General features: G+C 41.4%; 1 protein-coding gene across 8 annotated transcripts in view; it reads right to left on the bottom strand.

Annotated features, from left to right (window-relative positions):
• Nucleotides 1–26,009, bottom strand: part of Dyrk1a (dual specificity tyrosine phosphorylation regulated kinase 1A) — a 118,210-nt gene that overhangs the window by 23,048 nt on the left and 69,153 nt on the right. For 6 of the 8 annotated variants that reach the window (XM_039088026.2, XM_063270304.1, XM_039088027.2 and 3 more), the window contains 4 exons: nucleotides 13,352–13,548; nucleotides 8,591–8,710; nucleotides 6,441–6,629; nucleotides 3,372–3,519 (listed from right to left, as the gene is read on the bottom strand). In XM_039088026.2, coding sequence (XP_038943954.1) covers nucleotides 3,372–3,519; nucleotides 6,441–6,629; nucleotides 8,591–8,710; nucleotides 13,352–13,548 — 654 coding nt within the window. The remainder of the gene's footprint in view (nucleotides 1–3,371; nucleotides 3,520–6,440; nucleotides 6,630–8,590; nucleotides 8,711–13,351; nucleotides 13,549–26,009) is intronic. The other 2 variants (XM_039088031.2, XM_063270305.1) reach the window with 1 other exon arrangement.

The following is a 26,009-nucleotide window of genomic DNA, read 5'->3' as shown; positions in this document are numbered from 1 at the left end:
GAGGACAGAGGGCAGTATCAACTGCTGCTGCCCTCTCTAAGGTCAGAAATAACCAAAGACTGTGCTCAAGTACCTCACTCAGTGAGCACCAGGTAAAGTCATTCAGAAGACGCAACCATTCCCATATAAATCAGGAAGTGCCTGTAAGTCTGCTTGATGTTAGGCCAGCAATGTTAAGATGACTCTTCAATATGGTCTCACACTATGTCAAAAATAGCTCTCTCTACAAACCTTTCTACAGAAAAATATGACAGTATTCAAACAGCCAATGTGTGACATACACACTAGTCCCAGCACAGTCCTGAACTAACTGCCTTGAGCAGCCCACATTCTGTAGCTCTTTTGATATCATTCATGATATAAGATATCTAGAGTTGGGGTAAGTCACACAAGGAACACTCTATATGGCTCAAATAAAAGTCTACACCACTCCTTGACATAAAATAAAAACCATTTTTAAAAGTTGCCTAAGGGAATGCATTATCTGTTCTTAATCACTTCACAGTCCCTAGGTTTAAAACTAAATATATAGCTCCTTCAACCTCCACAGACACAGGCCTTTGGGGTTTTAATCTCCTGGTTAGGCAGTAACCACAAAAGCAATGCAAAAGCTGACTGAAATTTAAACAGCAATGTGACTCTGAAAGTCACTCAAGGGGCTGAGCAACTGAGGACCTTCTTCCTCTGACAGAGATCCTCTATTCATGTGAGCCACTCATTTACTGAGAGGCTGTGCTGTACTAGCAGGAAAAACATCCAAGAAAACTCAAACACAGATATATCTGTTCATCTTTTTGACTGGACATGAAAAACATGAAGAGTTGGTAGGATATTTTCCCAATAAATGAAATGAAACTTTTAAATGGACCACTGTCATTAAATATTCCAGAAAATATTCTCTGAAGAAATGAGTGTAAGGGAAGGAGAGGAAAGACTCACAGATTTCAATTAAGACAAGAAGGAACTGAGCTCTGACACCCCCTGGTACGATGACCATAAACGCAATCACGAACACACCATGAACCTTCACCCCAGCCTGAGCCTCAAGGCAGGCACACATTCATTAATATACAAATAAACAGGAGTTAAATAAAATGTAGTTTGTACAACTTTTTGTGCCACCTAAAATAAGTTACACTCTATGGCAGGTGCTTTTTAAAAGTTAAATCTCAAGGTCACCACAATATATTTTATCTACCAACTGTCTTAAAATTAAAAATTGTACCATCAAAAAAGGAATCTTAAATTTAGAGTACAGGTCAAGCAACACTTCTGTGTCTAAAGTACTTCTGTTGCTGGTGCCATCCAAAACAGAGCCCTCAGTTTTGTTCTGCGTCACTATGAATTTCCCATATCCAGGGACATAAGGGAACATGAACACTCAAAACAGAAGGCACAGCATAGGAAGGCGAGGAGGTGTGTCCAAAGACCACTATAAACTCAGGCGTCCTTTGAAGCCCCTTCAACAGAACTGGGCTTGCTCTACACTAAATGAGACCGCCCGTGTGATGAGGAAAGCTTTTCAGACACATCCAGTATCATCAGGATGGTCCCCACAGTTGTCAGGGAGGACACCAGAGAGGCAAAGAGGAATGGCTCAAGCTCCTTCCCGGTCAGGGATGCGGAAACCCACCAATGACACAGCGTAAAGTGTCTGAAGCTCAGTCACATAGGCCTGGGAGCACAAAGCCGTGGACGAAACCATGAGTCTAATGGCTTCTTTTAATGATGCCCATTACTTGAAACCCAGTTTTGCCTATGACACTGCACTTTCCACTAGAGCCTTACTTATCAGCTTCAATGTGGTTACGACATGCTCTGCACTCAGTATTAACAATGCTCAGTGATCTATTACAGCAGCTAATTATTAAAATGGCCACAAAATTTGTGGTAAATTGGGCCCTTCAACATCTGCTATGGAAACAATGCATTTGTGTGTAGTGCAGTTTTTATTCATTTACACTATTTGGAAGTGATTACGACAGTACAATGAAACTAAACTTTGGGAACAATGGAAGTCATTAGTTTAGGTATCACTATTATAAAAGGGAGGCAAAGATATAAATTTACATGATGAAACAGCCCATAATGTCAGCCTAACAGGCAGTCCACACACACTTCTCAACAATGCCCTAATCTATAAATAAGAAAGAATCCTTGTGGGGTTGGGGATTTAGCTCAGTGGTAGAGCACTTGCCTAGCAAGCTCAAGGCCCTGGGTTCAGTCCTCAGCTCCAGAAAAAAAAAAGAAAGAAAGAAAGAAAAAAACTTCTGAAAGCACACATGGTGCTGCCCGTGCCTACAGGTCATCAGCTCTGCTGACAGCCCATTCTCCATCAGACAGCAGAAGACACTGACAGTTTAGATGTTCTAGAGTGTGTGTGTGTGTGTGTGTGTGTGTGTGTGTGTGTGTGTGTGTGTGAGAGAGAGAGAGAGAGAGAGAGAGAGAGAGAGAGAGAGAGAGAGAGAGAGAAAGTGCAGGTAACTGTGGAGGCAAGAAGGCATCGAACCCTCCAGAGCCGAGTCACATGCAGCTGTGAGCTATGTCACATAAGTACTGTAAACTTGGTGGCAGTTTTTCTTACTAGTGAATAAAACAATAGTGTTTTATCAGCACTGATATAATAGATTTGATTTTTAAAACCCAACAGCTGTGGGATGGAGAGATGAGATGGCTCAGTAGGTGACAGTGAATGTTTTTCTCCCACAGCACCCGAGGGTTTGAGTCCAAGAACCTCTCTACAACTTCAGCTCAAGGGACTGGATGCCTTCAGCCTCTGAAGACATTTGTACACAGGTGTATGTACACACACAGAAATAAATCTTTAAAAAGTATGAAGGATAGAATTAGAAGATGTTTTATCCATAAACCGATTGGCTCTAAAGTTTCCAGTCTTCATTCCTTGGCGGACAGCTGTTTCCTGTGGGAGACGGCATGACACTGGCATACACACTGAGACAGGACTGCACAGGAGCAGGGTCAGACCCAGACAGAGTGCCCCAAGACCATCCATGCTTACGACTGAAAGGAGGTTTTCTCTGACTGAAGGCTGAAGTCACCTTCCTGTGGGGAGGCCAGAGGAAAAGCTCAGGGGCGATAGGGGGACTATGCTGTGACGTGCTCCCTATGCTACAAGAATCCACTTCTCACTAAGTCTGGGAGGATCGCAGTTCAGACATATGTTCTAAAAAGTCTTAGGCACTCACAGTACACTACCAAGTCACCCGACAGCGGCTCCCTAAACAGACACATTAGAGCAAACAATGGCACCTGTGAGTTGTGACTTAGGAAACAACCAACACAGCAGACACTGCTGTCTGTGGCTTCACACTGTAAAGCACCCCAGAGGCCCACTCACTGCCCGCCTTTACCTATGTAGTACTTCATCTCAGTGTCATGTTTGTTCATGAGCTCAAGCAGCCGCACTTCTATCTGCGCTTGATTCAGAAACGCCTTCTTGTTCTTGATGATTTTAATGGCGACCCATTCTTGTTCCACTCTGTCATATGCTTTCACAACCTACAAAACAAAACAAGTCATCATCAGTTTCACTAACAACTTTACACCTTACATTCTTCCATCCTGCAATCTACCTCACTCTTGCTGCTTCTCCTCAAGAGACCATCTACTTTGTCACAAGGTCCTAACCCCATTCTTTGAAACGAGCTCCTGTACCCTCCTCACAGTGTTTCTGACCATGCACAGAACAACGAGATGGCAACCGCTTTCTTCCCTCAAAAATAAAATGACTGCTGATGAAGGGGAAGTTTGACTTTCACTCTTTCTTACTTAAATCAACATATGTGTGTATAGGTAATGTGTATATGCATGTATATGTGTATGCATCTGTGTAATGTATGTCTGTATATGTGCTTTTTACACACATACACACACTTTTACTTTTTAAATAAAACAACTTACTCAACTATTGGGGTTTTTTATTTTTATTATTGAGACAGAGTCTCACTGTATGACCCTGGACGCCCTAGAACTCAGTATATAGACCAGGCTGGAGTCAAAGTCTCATATCTTTCTGCCTTTGTCTCTCTAGTTCCGGGTTTAAAAGTAGTACTGCCACTTCTAGCTCAACTATTTTTTAATGTAAAAAATTTTTTATTTAGTCCTAAGAATAAAAAAAAGGGTTCTGATGCTTCTCAGAAAGCAGATTATTTCCTAATTTTAAATTAGAGTCCCATACATGAAAACAATGATTAAACAAGAATCAGTTTATAAAAAAGTTTCCAGTAAAGTACTATAAGGGAATTTCCTAATTAGAAGATGTTTTAAAACTCTTCTCCCCAAACACAAAGGTTAGACCTGACTAAGGCATTACACATCTGCAGTATAGTAGTCTGAACAGGCAATGCTCTTAAATACATCTGACCACATTTCAAAAAGTCTGGAGGTGAAAACCTAAAAAGGCCCTAAAGTGAAGACTTGACAGCCATTGTATCAGCAAAGAGGAGTCTGCTCCACAACCCTGATCACTCAGGGTCAGATATACTGAAAATGATTGGCGTGAAAACTGACTCAATTCTGAAAATCACCACCTGCTGCCTTTTATGTCAGAAGCTACACCCACAAACATGACCAAGCCGTCTTGCTACTTTGGTAGCAACTATACCTAGTTTAGCGAGAGCGGCAGAAGTAGCCAGTGCCCAAAGAACAAATGTAGTTCTGGGAATTCCCAATGTGTAATGAGGACTAATGACAATAGCCATAGGAAATAAGAAAATTCCTTTATTTGACAGACCCAACACAAAGTCTAGATAAATTCAGTCACATCCATATGATACATGTCAGGCCCAAGCTGTGAGTGGGATCAGTACACATCTCAGCATGAGCAGGTCCAACCCAAATGTGTCTGCACTCCAGACTGTGCTCTGCTCTGAGCAAGAGAGACAGGAAGGTTAAGGTGGAGAGGGAAAGAACAGGACCTGGGCGCTGGCCTAGAGCCACACACCACAGCCACAGTGCCCGTGGCAGAGGGAACAGAGGAGGGTTCTACTTAGAGCAAATGTGTAGATTCTGCGCTTCTCAGAGTGGGGAGAGCATCCCTTCTGTTTGCAGCCCTCCCTAGGAGGTAGGCCCAACAGTGTTCTGCTACATACTTCATAGAAAAGCAAAGAGTTCTAACAGTCAAGAAACACTGATAAAGAGAGCCTCAGAAGAAAAGAGTGACAGGTGTCTTTGTGGCATAGAAAGAGCGGATACACAAATGCCCTAAGGACCTGGTCTTGCCACACAATGCTGGAGGCCTCGGCCTCCATGGTGAGGGCACAGCTGCATCTGTGCTTTCGGCCCTCTTAGTTTCAGCCCCTGACTGCGAGAGCCAACAATGTGCCTCTGTCCTTAGCACGATTAGATGTGACATGTGAGTATCACCTCACTTGTTGAAGAATATATTTTGGTTTCTCTCAAGGCTTGTAAGTAATCACATTCACTCATAGGTGTGCGCCTGTCTTCTGAAACATGGTCTTCTGAAGAACTGCAATGGCCTCAAACTCACTGTGTAGCTGAGCATGGATGCAAGACTCTGATCACAGGTCTGAGTCGCACGCTACCACACCAGTTGTACAGTTTGTTTTTGATGGACATAGCACAAGGGAGCTTTGTTTTGCCCTCCACTCAGGAAGAAGTACATTTAGATTGCATGTAATCACCTAAACAATGACAGTAACAACAAACCAGGTCCCTAACATCAACAGCTCAGTGACTTGGAGAGGTGGGAGCCAGGTGGAACTGGCTAGACAGAAAGCCTTACACAAGTGTAGGGGTGGTGGCAGCTGCCATCCAGCACTTGGGAAGCTGAAGAGGACACAAGGCCTATGCAGACCACTTCCCAACAGAGACAAAGGAGGGAATGAGTCCTCCCGGAAGAACAGAGACTAGCTGTTCAGATGAGGACAACAGAACTTGAGGTTCAGAGAAGGGGCTGAGAATGGGGAGAAAAGCCAAGTGCACTACAGTCACCATGAAGAAGATGGCCATGCTGGCGCTCCGGGGATAGCAAGGAGGACTCAGAAGGAGGTCTGTCTGATGGTACAAGCCTGGTAAAACCCAGAACCTAGCCCCAGCCTCAGGAAGAGGAGAGGGCTTGCTGTGCTGCCTGAGAGGTCTGAGCAGGCAGATGGCATCCATATCTAAAACAACAATGAACACCTGACTAGACGTAGCCCAGAGCAGAGAGGTAATGCTAGCTGCTAGCAAGTACAAGTAACCAGCTTTACACTAGCTAAAAGTAAGTAGTCAGCAGGAAAAGAAACATTTATAAAAATAGATTGCTGGAAATTTTATAGCTGGAAAATTATGATCATTTAGATATTTAAATATACATTGTTCACACAAACATATTAATATCAAGTGTGCTATTAAGGATTTACTCTCATGATCAACTAGTAATTTTTATTAATGAAACTCAGCATTCTCCATTAAATTACCTGTCCAAATGAACCTTTGCCTATTAAGGAGTCGATTTCATAACGGTCCATCCACTTTTCTCCGTTTTTTACAATGTAATCATAGTTATCGTCATCGTAACCATCGTTGTAAACCTTCCGCTCCTTCTTATGACTAGAATCGTCCCCCTGGCCCTGTTGGTGTCTTCGCTTCTTTTTTGCATAGTAAACCTGTAATGAATATCCACAAAGTTAACTGTTGACTTCAGTCACTACTGAGGATGGATATTACAAGCATATTCCCAAAAGACCAATATGAAGTGGATGAACATTCTTTTTAAATAAAAATAGCAAAACAAAATAAAGATCTCCGACAGTTGATATCTGAAAGCAAAACTATAACCAATAGAGACAAGTGTAGGAGGAAATGCAGCGCTGTGGTGCAGACACATTTATAACTAAAGAGATATTAAGTGACTGGTCTAACGTGTTCCATTAACAAAGAATCAAAGTAAGTCATCCTTCTGTCAGTGTACGGCATAACTTGTACACAGTGGGACTACACAGATCTTAGAAACACAACAAGGAACCCCCAATCCAAAGAAGCAACATTCCATTCCCCCAAACTTGAACTCAAAGTTCAGGTCTCCCATGCCCTCTTCTCCAGGCAATGCTAATTTGATATTTAATCTTAGAGCAAAAGATTTTTAAAATACAAGTTTTAAACGTCAATAAATTATGTTTTACTAAAATCATCAGATTTCTATGTCCAGAAGAACCTAGATAGAAACCACATCTATTCTGTCCGCATACCTCCCTGCCAATCCCTTAAGCCTTTGTGGTCAATTGCAAACCAAGTTTTCCTTATAGCTTAGTTATAATGGGGTGCCAACAATAACATCCCAAGAAACTGGTACCTTGATACACTGTGGCACGACTGCTGATAAATGAGCTTCAACAAAGATGCTATTAACAACAGTTTAACCCAGTTAGTAACAATTCATCACATGTTAACAAACTGACCTTGATAGGCTGTGAGAAACAAGGTCTCAGAGAGTTCCAGATAATCAAAGGTATAATAAACAAATGTGTACAAATCTGCCTGAGGACCACTCTGGAGGCTTTCTGATGTTATCCTGACACTGCTGAAGCAGCACGTGGATGGCACTCAACTGTGCAGCGCCATGCACACTAACAACAGCTCTCCAGCAAAGTGGCTCCAGAGTCAGGAGGTGACCAGCAGTCATGGGAAAGTCTCCACAGGACGGAGAGCCTCGGCTATGCTTTTCTGGAAAACTCTCACGTAACAGTTATAAAACTAGAGTGAGGCCAGAAGCAAATGGCAATGAAGCAGAAAAGGTCCAAATATCAGAAAATAATCTAGAGGCAACAAAGCAAGTTACAAGAGAAATAATCCATGTGTTCTCTTTTTTGATATTTTTCAATATAATTTTTAATATCTTACCATGGAAAGACATGGATAAAAGAATACACAGCCAAGTATGGTGGCTTATACCTGTAATCCCAGAATTCAGCAGGTTGAGGCAGGAGGCAGGAGTTCAAGATCAGCCTAGGCAACACAGTGAAATCCAGTCTTGAAAATAAGTAAATATATTTTTTAGAAAAGTGTAAAAGACATGCCAGAATTTTTGATTAGATGAAGTAAAGCAGGTCCTTTTAACTTAATATTCAATGATGTCAAGTCTTCAAATTTAAGCAAAAGTATTTTTTATAATTATTAGTCCCCCTTTCTTGCCATTAACTTATTAGAATTCGTAATAGTCATAAGAATTCAAATATTCATTCAAAGCTCCTTCTAAAAGATACACTTATATACATTCTCAAAATTATTTCTTTTATCTGGATTCTAAGAAAAACAACTTCTGGGGCAAATAAATTCAATTAGAAGGTAATATGCCTGGACAACTATGTTTGGATCCTGTCTCCTCAAGCAGTTGAATTATGGGTACATCCACAATCCTGAAGACATGTGACACTGACCCACGTACTTTTTCTCTACAATAGGTCCTATGGATAATTATGTGAATAATTATGAATTATATGACTAAGGTAATTATTCAATGATAATCATTAGAAATAAAACACATTTAGTTGTCTAAAGAGGCATCAAAAAGTCTGTCCCTTGATCTATTGAAAATAAAAATGATACCATAGTAAATCAATACTCTTACCTCATTAATATGCTTGTATGTTTTGATCAAGTCCACAGAGAGTTTTCTCAGAGGAGCAGTTGCTGGATCACGGAAGGTTTGGGGCATCCGCCTCTGTAACATGACAATGTCAGGCATCACCTTAAATAGACAGAAAGACTAGCAGTTTAACTACACTGCAGTGTGTGACACCCTCTAACACAGCCTAGTCAAGCTCCCACTCACTACCATAACTCAGTAGTCAAATCCATTCTACAATAACCTAGTCAAGCTCCTTTTACCAAAATCTAAATTAAAGCCTCTTCTTCACACACACACACACACACACACACACACACACACACACACACACACACACACACACACACATACGTATTGGACTATACAAGTTATTTCTTTTATCTGAATTCTAAGGGAAACAACTTCTGGAGCAAATAAATAAAATCAGAAAATAATATGCCTGAATATCTATGTTTGCATCATTTCCCCAAACAGTTGAATTATAGCCATTGAACCAACCTACAACGTCTTAACCCAGCTGCTGGGTCCCAAAATCCAGATGTGGAAGTATGGGTCTAAGTTGCCAGAGCCACTCTCTCTAAGTACCTGCTCTTTCTATAGAAAGAAACAAGACTGAGAACTACACAAGCATGACAATGTCACAGAGTGCTTCTGCCAACACCATTGTGTCACACCTCAGTGAAGGAGTTCATACAAGGGCTGTGTGCAGTCGAGAGACTCGAATCCAATAACACTGGACACCCACAATGGCGACCACCAAGCCATTCTTGGCCACTGCTCAGGTCTTGCAGACCTTTACCACATTCATATTTTAGGGACCAAAAGCCTTTCTCGAGGGTCAGCATTTGGAAGGCAAAGCAATAGAGACAACTTCAAGGAAATGTCTGGACTCCTGGCTATCTAATGACTAAGAGGAAGAGGTTCAGCTGTGGAGAGGACTGAAACTAACCATGACCCCATTTCAATTTGCAGGTCCTGGAGCCCAGCTGAACCTGTTACCCTCTGCACGCAGAGTCAAATGCTGCTGAAGTACCTGTGTGCAGCATGGGTACACACATGTGGCAGCCTCGGGTGACAGGGTATAATTTGCCTCCTTTCAACCAGCCCTGACCTGGAGCTCATTCACTAGGGTGTACTTAGTGGCTGGCCGAGAAGCCCCAGGGAGCTCTGTGTGTCTCAGTCTACCCAGCACTGGGACAAGCTAACACCACTGTGTATACATGAATGCCAGGACTAAACTTGTGCTTCAAGGCAAGTGTTTCACTGCCGGTCATTCTCCAGACCTTGCATGCTCAAGTTCCTAAACTTTGCCATCTAAATGGTAACTTCGATGATCATTTTTCTTTTTTTTTTTTTTTGATCATTTTTCTTAATAAGGAAACCGAACAGGGGTGACTGTAACTACTCACTGAACTATCTTCATAATTAAATTTCCAAATGTTTTATTTCTTAAAGAATAAACAGGAAAAAATAATCCAGGAAAAAAAAAAGCCCTTTCCTTGGGACTTAATTTGTTGAGTAGACAATACTAGTAATAAATATGTCACTTCTTTCATGTGAACTAATGCTATAAGCATTTAAAGTAATGAAAAAGCTTTAATTAGGTCTAATTAACAGGGTTTTTTTCCTTTCTTTCAAGTTCCTGGAATTGTTTCACAAAAGTAACTTATGTTTAAGAGGCTGTATCTTGAACTGATACAATGTAGCCTCAATTTGAGTTTACACACACACACACACACACACACACACGCACGCACGCACGCACGCACGCACGCACACACCACTGAAATGGTCCATTACTACTATATGAAAAGGTTGGTATTATAGCAAAGCCAACTCAATAACAAAATAGTAAAACAATACTAACTACAGATATTTACTGAAAACTATTTTAAGCATGCACACTTTGTACTTATCTTATAAGAAGCTGTACTATTCCTGTCACCATTTATATGTGAGAATAGAGTGTTGCCCCAATCAATGATCTAGAGCAAGTGAAGCTCAACAAAGACAACATCAATGTGTGTGACACAGAAAATGGGGGAATCTCCACAAAGTACTACAAGCAGAGTGCTCAAAGTAGAAGGATTGATTATCCAATGTCAAATGCTCAGCCCTAAAGACAGACAGACAGACACAGACACAGACACACACACACACAGACACAGACACAGACACAGACACACACACACACACACACACACACACACACACACACACACAGACACACACACGGAACATCGCACAGACTGGGCAGGTGTGGTTAGAGATCTACACTTTACTTACATATTAGTAGACACTTCACTCACTTCACATTTGTCCTACTTCCATCCACAAAGAACAAAGAGCATTTTCTGCCTTTCTGCTATTTCCAGAGCAAGCAATGAGGTGGGTGGAACAGCACTTACACCCACATCCAGGGCACTGATGGAGCTCAAGATGCCAGCCAAAGGACAGCATGTGGGCTGGGTGAGCCTACAGCTCAAAGACCCATTGGGAAGGGCACTCATCTATGCTCAGTTTTATTCTAATTTTCATTTTCAAATATAAACTTTTATATACCCAACATACGCATGAGAAAAATTAGTGACTAGGAACAAATCTTAAGTCAGTTCTTTCAAAGTGCATGTGCAATAAGCTTCATCCATCTGTGGTAAGTGATGGGGTGATGGAAGAATATACATCATCTTGCAGAGTTTGCAGAAGAAGAGAGCTAACAGGTATCTAGGGAGGTCCCAATTTCACATCCAAGAACCTGTCAGACATGAGGTGCCTGTGTATTTAACCCCTAGTCCTACGAGCAGATCCCTGTAAGCCACACATCAGTCCTAAAGAATATACCATCTTCAAAAGACTCAGAAACTTCTGGACTTTGAAAGGAATACTGCCTTATTTCTTAGTAAGTGTGTGTGTGTGTGTGTGTGTGTGTGTGTGTGTGTGTGTGTGTGTATGTGTGTAGTCCTGGCTGTCTTAGAACTCACTGTGTAGACAAAGCTGGGCTCAGACCCAGAGATCTGCCTGCCTCTGCCTCCCAAATACTGGGAACCAAAGGCGTGCACAGCACCACCTGCCTCTGCCTAAGTCTTTTTACATCACACGCATCTTAAAAATACTTATGGCTTAAATCAGAAATAATAAAAATAAGATTGCTAACTAAATTATAAACTAACATGATATATTGATAAAAATAATGCTAAAAGAATTTTTTTCTGGGTCTCTGTTAATGGCAACTGTGAAGGCTTGTATTTGCTTGATGTAGGGAGTGCCACTATTAGGAGGTGTGGCCTTGTTGGAGTGGGTGTGTCACTGTGGCATGGGCTTAAGACCCTCACCCTAGCTGCCTTCCACTTGCAACCTTCAGATGTAGAACTCTCTCCGCCCTCCTGCACCAGGCCTGCCTGGATGCTGCCATGTCCCTGCCTTGATACTGGACTGAACCTCTGAACCTGTAAGCAAGCCCCAATTAAGTGTCCTTATGAGAGTTGCCTTGGGCATGGTGTCTGTACACAATAGTAAAACCCTAACTAAGACCCTGTCACCATAGACCTAACTATAAAATTAAATGCAAGAGGGCTGCATCTAAGCAGGTAGCACACAGGTCTGGACTCTGAAGCCTACCACCATGCACACACACTGAAAAGTCAAAAATGGAAAAATCTGTCTCTTCAACTGGAAGTGAATTAAAAGTAATGCTTGTGTGACACACTGATTTGAAGAAAGCGGGAGATTAGCCCTGAGCTCATTCTGGTTCCTCAGCTCAAGCTCCAAGTTGTTTATACCTCACTTTTTCTGTTTTTCTCTGGAACACGAACAAGAACTTTCAAAACCTGAACCTTCTGATAAACGACTTCAATTCTCAAACATGGACCTAACTTCTAAAGCAACTGACAAATTCTAAGCCCCATCACGATGCTGCTGTTCGTGCTCAATGCTTTGCAAGTGTGCTGTCCACCAGAGGCCTCTGGCAGAGGATGCCCACACCACAGACTATACTCGGCCATAGCCAACTATTCCTTGCCACCACGCCCTGCTGAAGAGAGAAAGCACCTCTCACCTAACTTAGCCATTCCTCACTTGCTGTACTCAAGGGTCTGATAGAGCCATGGCCAACCAAATCCTGATGAGTTCAGAACAGCTGTGTTCCTCGCGAAGCACAGCGAGAACACAGACTCTACACCTTACAGCATGACCAGTGAGAAGATTGCCCCAAAACAGTGATGACGCAGGGCACAGTGAATTCAAGCACACAGGCATGTGTTCAGAGAGATTTCAGAATTCTTTCTATACCCTCAACTTAGGAAATATTGGTCGAGTTACAGTCTGAATATTAGAATAAATAGCATGCTTACTATTCGCGTATTCTCCTGTGAGTCTTAAGGACGTTTCTCTGTAACTTACGAGTGCAGATGTCATTTTTAACATAAATCAGTCCCTCTGGTAATAACTGATTCCTACTTCCCCATGCCTTTCTACAATGTTTAAGCTTTTTTTATTTTAAATATTCTTCTTTAAAAATAATTTCTGCTTCTTTATTCCAAAATGAGAAAGTGTGCTGTTTCTGAGTATCTATCAATGAAATAAAATATACATGTACAAGGGCTGGGGAGAATCAGCAAATTTAAATAAAATCTTCTAAACACCATGTTTTGTCTACAAAGACTTCTACTTAGTATATAAAACTGAAGCTGTTTTGACATTGGTCTAGCATTTTCAAAGGGATAAATTGCAATTAAACATCATTTCTGATAATAATGAAATTACCTGGTTAGTTAGAGGTTGCTGAATCTGGTCAGAATATGATAAGGCAGAAACCTGCTGGTCACTTATGTTTGGCTGGCGACGGTCACTGTACTGATGTGAATGGGGCATCTGTGCAGCCATCTGAAGGCCAGCAGCATGGAATGAGAATGACGGTGCGAGCCGGACAGATGAAGGTTTGCATGCTGAAGTCTCTCCTCCTGGGAACACACAAGCCAAGCTGAAATCGTATTCACATCCTAACGTAATACGTACCATTAGTTGTACTGTAGCCACTTAAATTAGTACTTTATAAGATTGAATAATATTAAAAGCCTTAGTAACAACCAATAGGTACAGTCGTTCAACATAAGTTATGTTATATACGTAAAGTACAATATGAAACACAGATTAAAAATGAGTGTAAGTTTCTTTTGAGAAAATAATTTAAAAAGCTTTTTTATAACAAGCAGTAGCAACTTAAATATTATGTTTATTTACTGTTTCATTTTGTGGTTGTGCACGCGTTTGCCCGCAGGGAGTAGAAGGTAACCTGCAGATGTCAGTTTCTCTCCGTATACCATGTGCATCATCTCACCCAACCGAAAGTAACAACGTTTAATACTTATTTTCACATAGGAAATTCTCAACATTCAAGAACCCCATGTCACATAGTATGAATTAATCTTGAGAACACACCAGGTCCTCACAAAGGAAAGCAGAGACCCCCTACGCGTTTCCAATATTGCCATAATGAACCTTAGACCTGGTCATCTGGGAAGGGAAGGAGGAAGGAGAGAGCAAAGAGAAGGAACAGAACAGTCAGTACTCACTGCTCAGGTAAGCTAAAAACCATGGTTGTGATATCTACAGTAGAAAAGGAAGATGAACACTGTAATCCACTGAACCGTTGATGGCTAACTAACAAAAAGGTTATAAAAAAAAAATACTTTCCTTAAAAAAAAATACTTATCTCCACCAAAACTTGTAATTAGAAAAGACAGACTTAAAACTTGAGACAATAAATTCTAGCCCCCAGATACTTGTGTCTCCTCTAAAATGAATGGCCAACATTCACCAGACCATATTCCCCACAACAAGCCTTACGTTAGTTTTAAATGCACAAGAGCACAGGCTACAAGTGTGAAATCTCACATATAGCTGTAAGATCCTTCATGCTCAGGTCTGTGATAATAGTAACTACCTGACCAGGATGCTATGAAAGGTTAAGTCTTAGAGCAACTCTAGGAACTTACAAATGGCCAGATACTGTCAGCCACTGCCACACTGTCAAACACTCTAACTTTACCATGATAGAGCAAGAACCCCGTGGACAATTCACCTAGCCCACAGCACCTAACTGAATGCTAATGAAACAAACTCAAGAGAAGAATGCTCAGGCCCCAGAACTCAAGTCTGCTTCTCCTTCTCTGCCACAGCAAAGGTGACTCCACTGTGAACAAACTCTTGAATCACAGTAGAGGGTCCCCCTCTACCAGCCCCCAACCCCCACCCCATGGATGCCATTTCTTAAAGAACACAGAGAGCAAGCTCTTCTCCATTCTACCACCACACATCTTGGTAGCAGTCACCAAAGTGGATTTCTATCATCTGTTGGTCTCCATTTGCCCTGTGTACACCTCTGCATTTTCAAATGACATATGGCTGGGGTGACCTTCCTAAAGTGCGGGGCTCAGACCAGTGAGTGTCCCTCAGCAACCATCTATGGCACTGCTCTCAGGTCAGCTTGCACTGACTATGGTGCAGCTTCAACTGGCCTATCCTGAGAAATTAAACAAGTCAAATGCCACCAAACCCATGTTAAGAGTAATATAAATTTTTCTAAACTTTTCATTTTTCAGTCAATGTAATTAAAGGGAAAACTACTCAGTTAAGGAAAAAAAATAACTCCCAAGAAATTATCCTAAGTAGATTACTTCTGATATGAACAAAGATGGCACTTATGTCTATAACAGCAAAAATTAACAATTCTAATTGTCAATTTGGAGGAGGGCTTTAAGTCTATATGCTAAAAAGAACATGTAGCAACAGACTATAAATAAAATTAAAGGTCCTTAATATACACACAAAAGAGAACTTGATAACTGTAATATGATTAAAGTTGTGAATGACAAATCATTTAACCACTCACGATCTTAGTTTTCCCAATTACTAACCACATTCAATGTAAGAATTCTCATGAGAAGCCACCTGCATCTGGATATGCAGGCCTAGGATGGAGCTTGATAGTTAACATCGCTAAACTACCGGCTGATGTCAATACTACTTTAAACAAATGGGCAAGATAACTAACTGCTTTTGTTGTTGTTTACAACTTAGAGTTGTACCAGCCCAGCATTCAAGAGGTAGAGCTCAACGCCATCTGATCTACGCAGCAAATCTACAGGACAACCAAAGTTAAATGTCTTAAATAAACAAATAAGTAGAAAGTTGTTCTCCAACCAACACCATAATAGCAGATAATCCAAAGACAAGCAGAGTCAGACTACGCAGTATACTAGAAGCTCTCAATATAAAACTTACCTTCCAGGTTAGTTTTGCCTTAGTTCTTAAAGATATGGGGAGGGAGTGCATCTGTGTGTACACATGGTATTTCCTGTCTAGAGAGGCTGCTCCATGGGAGGTGGTACAGTACCTGATACTCTACAGCCAACCTGCCATGGGTCTACCAACGAATGCAGATTGACAAGGAACAACTTTCTCTGCTGGGATCTTAAAGCTCTCTACATGCTGTTACACAGGAATACTTGATATGTTCTGTACATGCTGTTACACAGGAATACTTGATATGTTCTCTACATGCTGTTACACAGGAATACTTGATATGCTCTCTACATGCTGTTACACAGGAATACTTGATATGTTCTCTACATGCTGTTACACAGGAATACTTGATATGTTCTCTACATGCTGTTACACAGGAATACTTGATATGCTCTTTATTTTCTTCACACTCAATTCTATGTATAAATGTTAGGAGCCAGTATGTTCATTTCCTCCCGTGATACCAGAAACATTCAGGCATCCATTTATTATCCCTTTCCTGCCGTAAGAGCCCAGACAAACTGGTGCAGACATTCTCTCAATCTGACAGAACGGAGCCACTCACCATGTGTGTTCTTCCTAAGGTTTGTACCACCCATTTATACTCAGACATCAACTTAAAGGTAGACAATGCATGCTCATCTTTTAGCAGACATAACATGACAATTGCTGGTATTTAGTTTCCTTTGGACTCTAAAGTAACAATTTTGTATGATTCAACCCAATACCTATCATGTTACAAACCATCTTATCCATTAAGCTAACAGCAACTATACTATTTTAGTCTTAGTATACAACAATATATACTAGCATATCAAATGATAGTTATCCAATAACATTCTAATATTTAACCTTTCACATTGTTATTCAAAGTTCATTTTAAATTACTTAAGAACATATACAAGATCCTATTTGTACCTTTCAAACCCTTTTGATCTGTCAACTGTTTTTACCACAAAAACATGGTTTTACTTTAAAAAACCCCTAAGTTTTTGTTGCCAAATTAGCAGCTTGAAAACGAAGTTTCAGTCACTGTGCTCAAGACAGAACTACATGGTACAGAGCAGGTCCGCATCACAACATCACAAGCAGCACTGGCTGTGTGGGACGGTCCAGAGCACAGGGTAGGACACCACGCAGACCCTTGAAAAGACAACTTCAGAGCCTGCAGAAGACCTGAGTGATGTAAAAAGGAACAACCAGACGCCTGCCTGAGACCGTCTGATGCACAGCACACTCTGACCCTGAGTGTCTGTCTCACTACTAATGTGCACACAGAAGACGAAGACTGCGCTGCTCTGCGTTAGGTTTTAAGGACTATGCAGAGCTAACCTGAGAACAATACTAGAGAACAAATAATGAACATAATTCAAATTAACCCAAATTTGGAAACTAAAGCTAAGGTGTAACATAGAAAGCTTAATAAACACCAGGAGCAACCAGGTTTTCATGGAATATCCTACAAAATTAACTCTAACAAAACATTAAGGAGGAAAAATGTCAGAGGGCAGCCAGCTGCATTTTCAGTGGCTACAAACAAAGGTCAGGAGTAAGTAGGTGAGGACTCTAAGCCCATGGACGAGTCTGTTGATTATTTCTCCATCACAGTGTCAAGCATGCTGCATGGCACATGCCCTGCATTAGTAAGCTTCTCAATGGCTGAATCTACCACAAACTGAATCTATAAAGAAAAAGCTGAGAAGGGGAGGGAGAGAATAAGGGTAATGGGGAGGGGTTACTCTACAAATGCAAATGCAGCTCAGAATCAGTGTAAGGAGCAGGCTTCCAGGAGGGAGGTGGAAGGAGGGAAGGAAGAGAGGGAGGGAGGGGGGAGAGAGAGAAAGAGAGAGAGAGAGCGCGCACGAGCAGGCTGTCAAGACAGTGGCTCCTGTTCTACTCTACAGGCCAGCACAGTACACTGCCGAGCTAGCTCTGTGGCTGCTCGCATTAGGAAAATCTATACTAGGATCAAACTATACAGTGACTATGGCTTTGCTGAATCTAATAATAAGGATTATTTAAAAGTGATCTTACATTAAAGACATATGAACTGACTTATTGTGGCCAATATATGTTGTACGTGATTCCCATCCATACATGCATGCACAAAATTGCTTATGCGACCGCAGCAAAACCTGCATTTATTCATATGAGACATTCATGAACCACAGATCACGCTCTCAGAAACAGTGGGATGTGACGAAAGACTACACCTCAGACTCCTACTTCTGACCACTTTCAAGTCCCTGATACCAGAGAAACTCATTCGTCATGCATGATGACAGGCCTGGCCAACACACAACCTAACTGGTTTTCAGATGTGTTGAAGAAGTCTCTGATGATTGAAAACGGAACTGATCTTACGTCTCAGTCACTCTGTCCTTCTATCTGCAGGGAATGAAGAGCAGTGTCAGACTCAAATAAGATATTGCAGCACTGCTGAGCTGCATACACAATCAAGATGATGATGGCGAGTCGTCATTCTAGACCCTCACCTCAGGCAAGCTTCACAACGATGGAGAATGCTGGACAGCTAGGCAGCAGAGGACTGTAAGAGGTGTGGGCTAAGCAGCACCAGAATCACAGACCAGTGTGGCACTGTGTCCCCACTACAATGAGCTAACCAAGATAAACAGCCACAGACTCCAACAGAGGCCAGACCACCGTGCTTTAGGGTTAGGCTTCACCTGGTTCATAAAATAAAGGCTCGACCTTCTTAAAAGCAAATCTCAAAGGATGAAGAAGACACAAATCCTCTTCAACAAGTACAGCGAATTCTAGATTCTCAACAGCCTAGCACATACACTGTCACACTGATCAAATACGCCAGGCAAAAAACACAGAAAACTGTAGGAGGTGTAAGCATCTATTAACAAGAAGAAGAAATAATAATAATAATAATAATAATAATAATAATAATAATAATAAACAACCACCACCCACAAAAACTGCTTCTGTAAGTAAACAGTATATCTTACTAGAGACACAGAACCTATAAAAGGAACCACATGGACATTCTAGTAAGAAAAATTCAGTCATTTGATGTCATCATAGATCAAACACTATAGAAGGTCAATGAATATGATGATGATGATGATGACGACAACGACAACAACAGAAACTCAAAGCAGTAAAAAAGAAATTAATGGGAAAAGCAAATACGAAGTGCATTCAACCAAATTGTTGAAATAAACTATGAAGACAAACCATTAAAGTAGCCAGAGATTTTCCATAAATGGATTTATGACAAAATATGCCCCACCGAGAGAAAGGAAATGATCAAGACAACCAAAGATCTGCACCCAGCACGTCTATATCCAGTGAAAATATGCCCATAACAACCCCAGCAAAGGAGTTGGAGATTTAGCTCAGTGGTAGAGCGCTTGCCTAGAAAACGCAAGGCCCTGGGTTCGGTCCTCAGCTCTGGGGAAAAAAAAAATGTCAACATCAAATATACACTACAAAATGTTTAGAGAGGTTCACAGAAGGAAAATGACTGCAGACAGAAACTAAGTTCCACATGGAAAAACTAAGTACACCAGAAAATGCTCCTAAAGGACAACTGTGTGCACAAAAATATCATCCACTGGAGCTCACTCCGTCTATACAAATAAAGTGCCTGGTTGTCACAGCACAGGGATGGGCCAGGAGCATGGACACAGAGCACAGCTGGGCCACGCGTGTGATAAGCTCCAGAGCAACTGAGATGGACAGCTGCAAAGACAGGAAGGAGTAAGGCAACAGTCTTGATACTCTAAGGCCAGCATGCAAATGCCTGCATTTAATTTACTGCATAAGTGACACGTACTTAATTCTGAGGCACTGTAGAATACTAAACACTAAACAGAAAATTTTATTTAGCCTCATGGTTAAAGGAATTTTACCTCCCAATTGAAAAAGGGAAACTAGGTCCTTCCTGCTGAAATTGGAAGCCAAGAACTTAAATTTTAATAGAGCAAAGAATATAAAAAATATTGAAATAGTCCCTGGATAGTTGCTGGGTGCCATAAATTACTGTACCATCAAAATGCACATGTGCCAACCTGTGTTTTCTCTAACATGCTAAAACTATTTTTAAATAGCAAAAATATAAGGCAGGTAATGCCAGCATTGAATATTCCAAGTATAGAAATGAAAATTATCTATACTTCTAAAAATATTTGAGTAATAAAACCATGTAAAACTCTGCACCTACTAGGAATGAGAGGGCAGAGAGACCAGGGAATCAAAGACAGGCAGACAAAGAAACATCTTGGGGTAAAGTCTGAGAGGACAGAGCTTTGAAGGAGTTTCATCACTGCCTGGGTAGGTAGGTAGCTAGAGAGACAGACAGACAGACAGAATGAGAGAGACAGGCAGGCAGGCGCACGCGCACATACACACACACACACACACACACACACACACACACACACACACACACACACACACACACACACACGAAAACTTGCCAGGTGGTGATGCACATGTTCAGTCCTAGCAGAGGCAGGTGAATCTCTGAGTTTGGCGACAACCTGGTCTAAAGTGTGAGTTCCAAGACAGACAAAGTTACATAGAAACTCTGGAAAAAAAAACAAAACAAACAAAAGAACAAAACAAACAAACAAATAACCTATCAACAGAGTCCCCAAGGCTGTCTGAACTGGAGAGGCCTGACCACCCGCACTGCTGTGCTAGTCTGCTAGGTAGCACCTCTCCAGTCTGTCTGTATGGTAGCTCAGGAATGAGGGTAACCACAGACGCTCCTAAGTGACCACTGCTTAACAGACTTCACAGGTAAAGACCACAGTGCGCTAAAATCTGCCATTAAAGACTTAGCAACACCAGCATAAAATGGGAGCTCCTTTACATGATGACAAGTAAGACTGGCTGACAGTCCTTAAAGGATTAACATGACTTTTGGGAAACACTTCTAGAAACATTTCCTATTAAAAAACAAAAACATAAACAAAAAACAAACAAAAACCCCAGTCAACGGTAATAATAGTCACTAACATAATCATATTTTAAGTTTGAGGTAAATGTAATAAAAAATAGTTACACTGTGTAGCAATGGTTTTATGACACTGTCTTAGCAAAGTCAGTCTTAGGCTCCCAAGAAATTTATGAATACCTTTTTTCAAGTTTCCCTATTTCCCAATTAAGTGCTCACCCACCTTTTGGTGGCAAACAGTACACTCATTTCAGGAAAGAAAAGAAAGAAAAGAAAGGGAGAGGGAGAGGGGAGAATAAGGTCTCTCTCCTATCCCAGGATAAACAGGGAGTCGTGTGCCTATACTCTTAACTCTTTTTTAGTTCTAGCTAAATAGTTGTTAAATAAACAAGATATTTAAGCCAGTTAAGTACTTGTGTCTCTATATTGAATTATAGCTTAACAGTTAAAATTACCCAATGAAGCAATCATTTGGCTTAATGATTCCAATTAAAACTGTGCATTTACAGAATTTCCATCACAACCCATGCAAAAGACAAGGTTATTTCTCTGAACAAAGACATTTTAAAAGTTAATCATGAGTGGGTTTGACAGCATATTCCTCTAATGCCAGCACTTGGGAGGTAGAGGCAAGTGGATCTCTTTTAGTTTGAGGTCAACCTGGTCTACACAGTCTGAGGCCAGCCAGGGACATACACAGTGAGACAAGTCTCGATAAATAAATAATAAATAAAATAAACATAATAAACCAAATTAATTTAACATTTTCAGAATAAAAACCACTCACTAAAAGTCTATTTGTGTAGTAAATGTCATCCTCTTCATGTTCATTATGCAAAAGCAGTTAACGATGCTTTTCAATTAACCTAGAACCTATCGCTGTCCAAAGGCTGCACACTATCCTATATACTGATACAATTAGAGTCAGTAGAACCTACCACTGTCCAAAGGCTGGCTGCACACTATCCTATATACTGATACAATTAAAGTCACTAGCATGGTCCTCCCTCTCTTTACCGGACACCACTGAAAACCACACAAGAGGGGAAGCAAGTGGAACTCCTTGATCTAAGTTACGTATGTAACAACCAAGTGTCCTTTCCCTTTCAAGAGGTGCATTTCTACACACTAAGAGTATTCTTGATAACAATGGGATAGAAAACATGGGTTTCTATGACACTTTACCACAGCTCTGTGCATAGCTGTCAAGAAGTAAAGCAAAGAATAAAACATAAAGGCATTTACTAAACTCTAACTCTTGCCAAAATGTGTCAGTGAGCCACAGAGCCAGAGAAGTCCTGTGTAAGGCTCAGCTGCAGCTCTGCTTCTAGGGAAGAACTAAGTAGCAAGTCCCTTGGCAGAACCTCTTAAGAAGGCAGAGCAAGACTATTCACAAAGCCCTCTCAGTCTCTACTATGCTGGAAAACATAGCTGGAAAAGTACTTGAGAAATCCTATAGACTCCTCAAAAAAGAAGATGGCTGGATCTGCAAAGGAATGGAGGTGATGCTATGTATGCGTCATGGCAAAGGGCCTGGGGGTGTACAGAGAGAGACAGAGACAGAGAGCATCTGCTCTAGGCACAACCTATGTGGGTAGCTGTGGCCATAGGACAGAGGAGATTTAAAAAGCATTCACACAAGACAGCATTCCCAAGTTTCAGAAAACACATTTTAAAAATAAAGATAAAAGACCTTGGTTATTTAATAGTCCCAAATCTCCTGATCAGCTTTGAAACTGTCCTGTGAAGAACACAGCACTAGAAGTGCTTCCCAACCTGCCTCAGGCTGCACCTCCAACTGTCTTTCTTCTACGCAGCACCTTAAAACAGAGAGCAGTTCAGGGTTGGAAACACAAGTTGGTTTGGGTATAGCTCAGGGTAGAGCCGGACTTATCATACACATGAGATCCTGATGTTCAGTCTACAATACGGGGCATGCTGGGAATAGGACTGGGGGAAAAGAGTAAGGAACACAGAATGTTAAAGCGGGCTGGAGAGACCACGTGCAGGAAGGTGCACAAGAACGCCACAACATTCCAGTGTCTGGAGTTAGTGTGCCAACTTATTAGTTAGCTAAACTAGTAAGTTTTAAACTAATTAGTTCACTAATTAGTTAACTTTGGGTAAATCAATGAGATCCTTACCACCCTTTCCCATCTGAAGAATGGGCCAGTAAGTAACATCATTTAAACATCCCTGTTTCTGACTAAAATAACAGAAATGATGAGCAAGAGGGATTAGTGAGTAAAAAAGAGAACTCGTGGTTCAATTGAGCAACCTAAGCATGAGACTGGAAACGCCTCCATAAAGTCAGTGCAGGAAAGGAGAGAGCAGCATCAAAGTAGACTAAGAGTCCACTTGAAAACCTGAGTGTATCTGCAGGACGCATTTCTGAGCCTACGTTACCTAGAAAACACTGGTGATTAGTACAAGTCAGAAAACAGAACTCAACCTGGTGGTGGTGTTTGCCTAAATGTATCTTGACCCAAAATTCACAGACCACTTCCTGATATGCATAGTAGTTTCTACATTTTCTAGTATAAAAGTTAAAACTGTTAAAAAAAAAAGGGGGAGGGCTGGGGATTTAGCTCAGTGGTAGAGCGCTTACCTAGGAAGCGCAAGGCCCTGGGTTCGGTCCCCAGCTCCGAAAAAAAGAACCAAAAAAAAAAAAAAAATAAATAAATAAACCACTAAAAAGAGTTCAGTACCAAAATAAGGGGGACAGAGAAAGGGCTCAGAAGCTAGGACATGCACTACTCTTGCACCATTCAGTTGCCAGCCACATAAAAGAACGGTCCCCACAGTTCCCACTTAGTGCAATGCTTCTAATACTGGTCTTGAGTTTCATTTACAGTAGCACTTGGAAATATGAACTCCCTAATCTCAAAGAGTTATGAAGTCTTTGTATCGCTTTTCTACAAATCCATTTGGAAGCTTAGGAGGAAGAGGAGGAGGGGGGAGGGGGAGAAGAAGGGGGAGGAGGAAAAGGAAGAAGAGGAGGAGAATATTGTAGGCCTGGTTACTCTTAAAGAGAACTTGTTAGTCAAACTGATTAATACAAATTTACATCAAGTATATGAGGGACCACACAAGACATAATAACTGAAGTATACAAAGAGTGAAGGATAATTATGAAAAGAAAAGCTCATTTTTATTCAGATCCATGTTATATAATCTCAAATATAATAAATTCTAAAAATCAGATTCATTAGATTAATCTTTAATACACAAAATACTTCTTTCCGTCTGAATGATAACTAAAGTAAAAATACTGGCACACATCAAAAGCACCTTTTCTACTTCCCATGTTAAAAAGGTGGTTTTTTTCCTAAGCTCTTTAGGAGAAGAGTAGTGCCTTTCAGGTGGAATTCTGAGATTTGTACTCAGGGCTTTGCACCTGCTCTGACCACTAAGAATTCTGCCCCTCACTCAATTTTAAAATCTTCAATAACCCTCAACTATTTAAATACTGTACATATCTAAAATGTTCTCAGGGAATGGTTTTAATTTGTTGGCTGAACAGCAGAGGCAGGTGGATCTGAGCTGGAGGCCAGCCCAGCCTACAGACTGAGTCCCAGGACTGCCAGGATGGTTACAGAGAAACCCTATCTTGCAAAACCAACAGTAAAACCCAAGGACAACAAAAACAATGTGTTTATGCCAACAGACTGCACTGTGGATTCTCTTCCAATGTAACTGAAGAATGTCCTGATCAGAAGGAAGGCAGATAGCAACTGCAGACCCTGTCCCTGGAGGCCACCTCAGCATCTCCTCCAGCAGTGCTGGCTCCCGGGAGCTCTCACTCCCACAGCATCTCACTACTACTTAAGTACAGCACAACATTCAACTGCTTCACAGTGAAAGCAAACATCCCTGACTCACATGGAGTCTTTGTAGCAAATTCGTATGAACAGTCCATTCACTGAGCCTGAGTCAGACGGTCGCCCAGCACTGCCCAGTGCATTAGCTCAGTCTGTGTGGCTATTCAGACTAAGATAAGTCATAAATGTAAAACCTCACCAACTTCTTTAACTTCATTACTTCATTAACATCTTAAATTTGATTAGACACTTAAATAATGTATTTTAGATATACTGGGTAAACTGTAATATTATTAAAATTAATTTAATTTTTTTAATTTTAAAAATATGGTTGCTTGCTACATGAACACTGTTCTAGGCAAGGCTCTATCATTAATGATCTAACTGTGAAGGTAGTGAGCAAAGCCTCGGGCCTCCAAAGTCTGCACGTCCCTCTGTGTGAATGTGAGGAATCAAAATGAAAGCCATCAGATCCCAGGGGCTGGCTGTTCTCCAGAAACCCAAACAGAGGTGCTAGCATTTCCCCTCCCTCACCTTCTCCACAATCTACACTAAAGACGAGGTCGTCCTCCCGCACAACTCGGTGCACTGGCAGGGGCTGTCTGAGGCAGCTGCTGTTGCAGCAAGGCTTCCAAAGCAAACTCCAGACTGAGCTGCACAGCATGGCATACTATATTTAACTGAGTCTTCAGGGGCTCAAAAAGCAAGCAGGAAAGCCAAATTTGACCCAGTTCTATAAATGGCATCTCCGTCCATCCATCATCCACCCAAGTGAGGAAGCTTTTTTCAGTCTTTTCCTTCCATCCAACACACCCGTCTGTCTCATCCCTCATCCCACCCACCCCCCCCCCCAGGGTACATTACAAGGCTCTGGCCTGTAACTCATAAATCCAGTTTACTTCTATGCTCTCTGTCAAAACCTTATCTGGTACAGTGGGCCCAAACTGCTTCTACCCAGTTGTCCCCAGTTGCTTCTCAGGATTGCTACCAAAACTGATTTCTCAGAAGTCTCAAAACCTCACCACTTGGAACCCCCAGAGCCTGCAGGGTAAGTGCTCACACCTCTCCCATCCCACTTCCCACCATTCCTCTCTGTTCTGTCTCCCAGTAACTTCTGTCTCAGCTACACTGAACTTCTTGCTGTCCCGCAACAGTGTCTGGCAGGACATACCTAGAGTGCAGAGCCTGTTCCCTTTCCTGCTCCAAAATTTTTGAACTCAAATTTTGAGACCTGTATCAAATGTCATCCTATCACTAGAGAACTCGCCATCACCCTTCCCTTAGGATGCTGTTCTTCGCTCCCAGAGCAGGCATGGTGCATACTAAGTCTCATAACTACAACAGAGCAACGCCTAAGGTGACA

The sequence above is a fragment of the Rattus norvegicus genome, chromosome 11, assembly GCF_036323735.1.
Source record: "Rattus norvegicus strain BN/NHsdMcwi chromosome 11, GRCr8, whole genome shotgun sequence".
NCBI lineage: Eukaryota > Metazoa > Chordata > Mammalia > Rodentia > Muridae > Rattus > Rattus norvegicus.
This window is presented reverse-complemented; position numbering and strand designations above follow the sequence as displayed.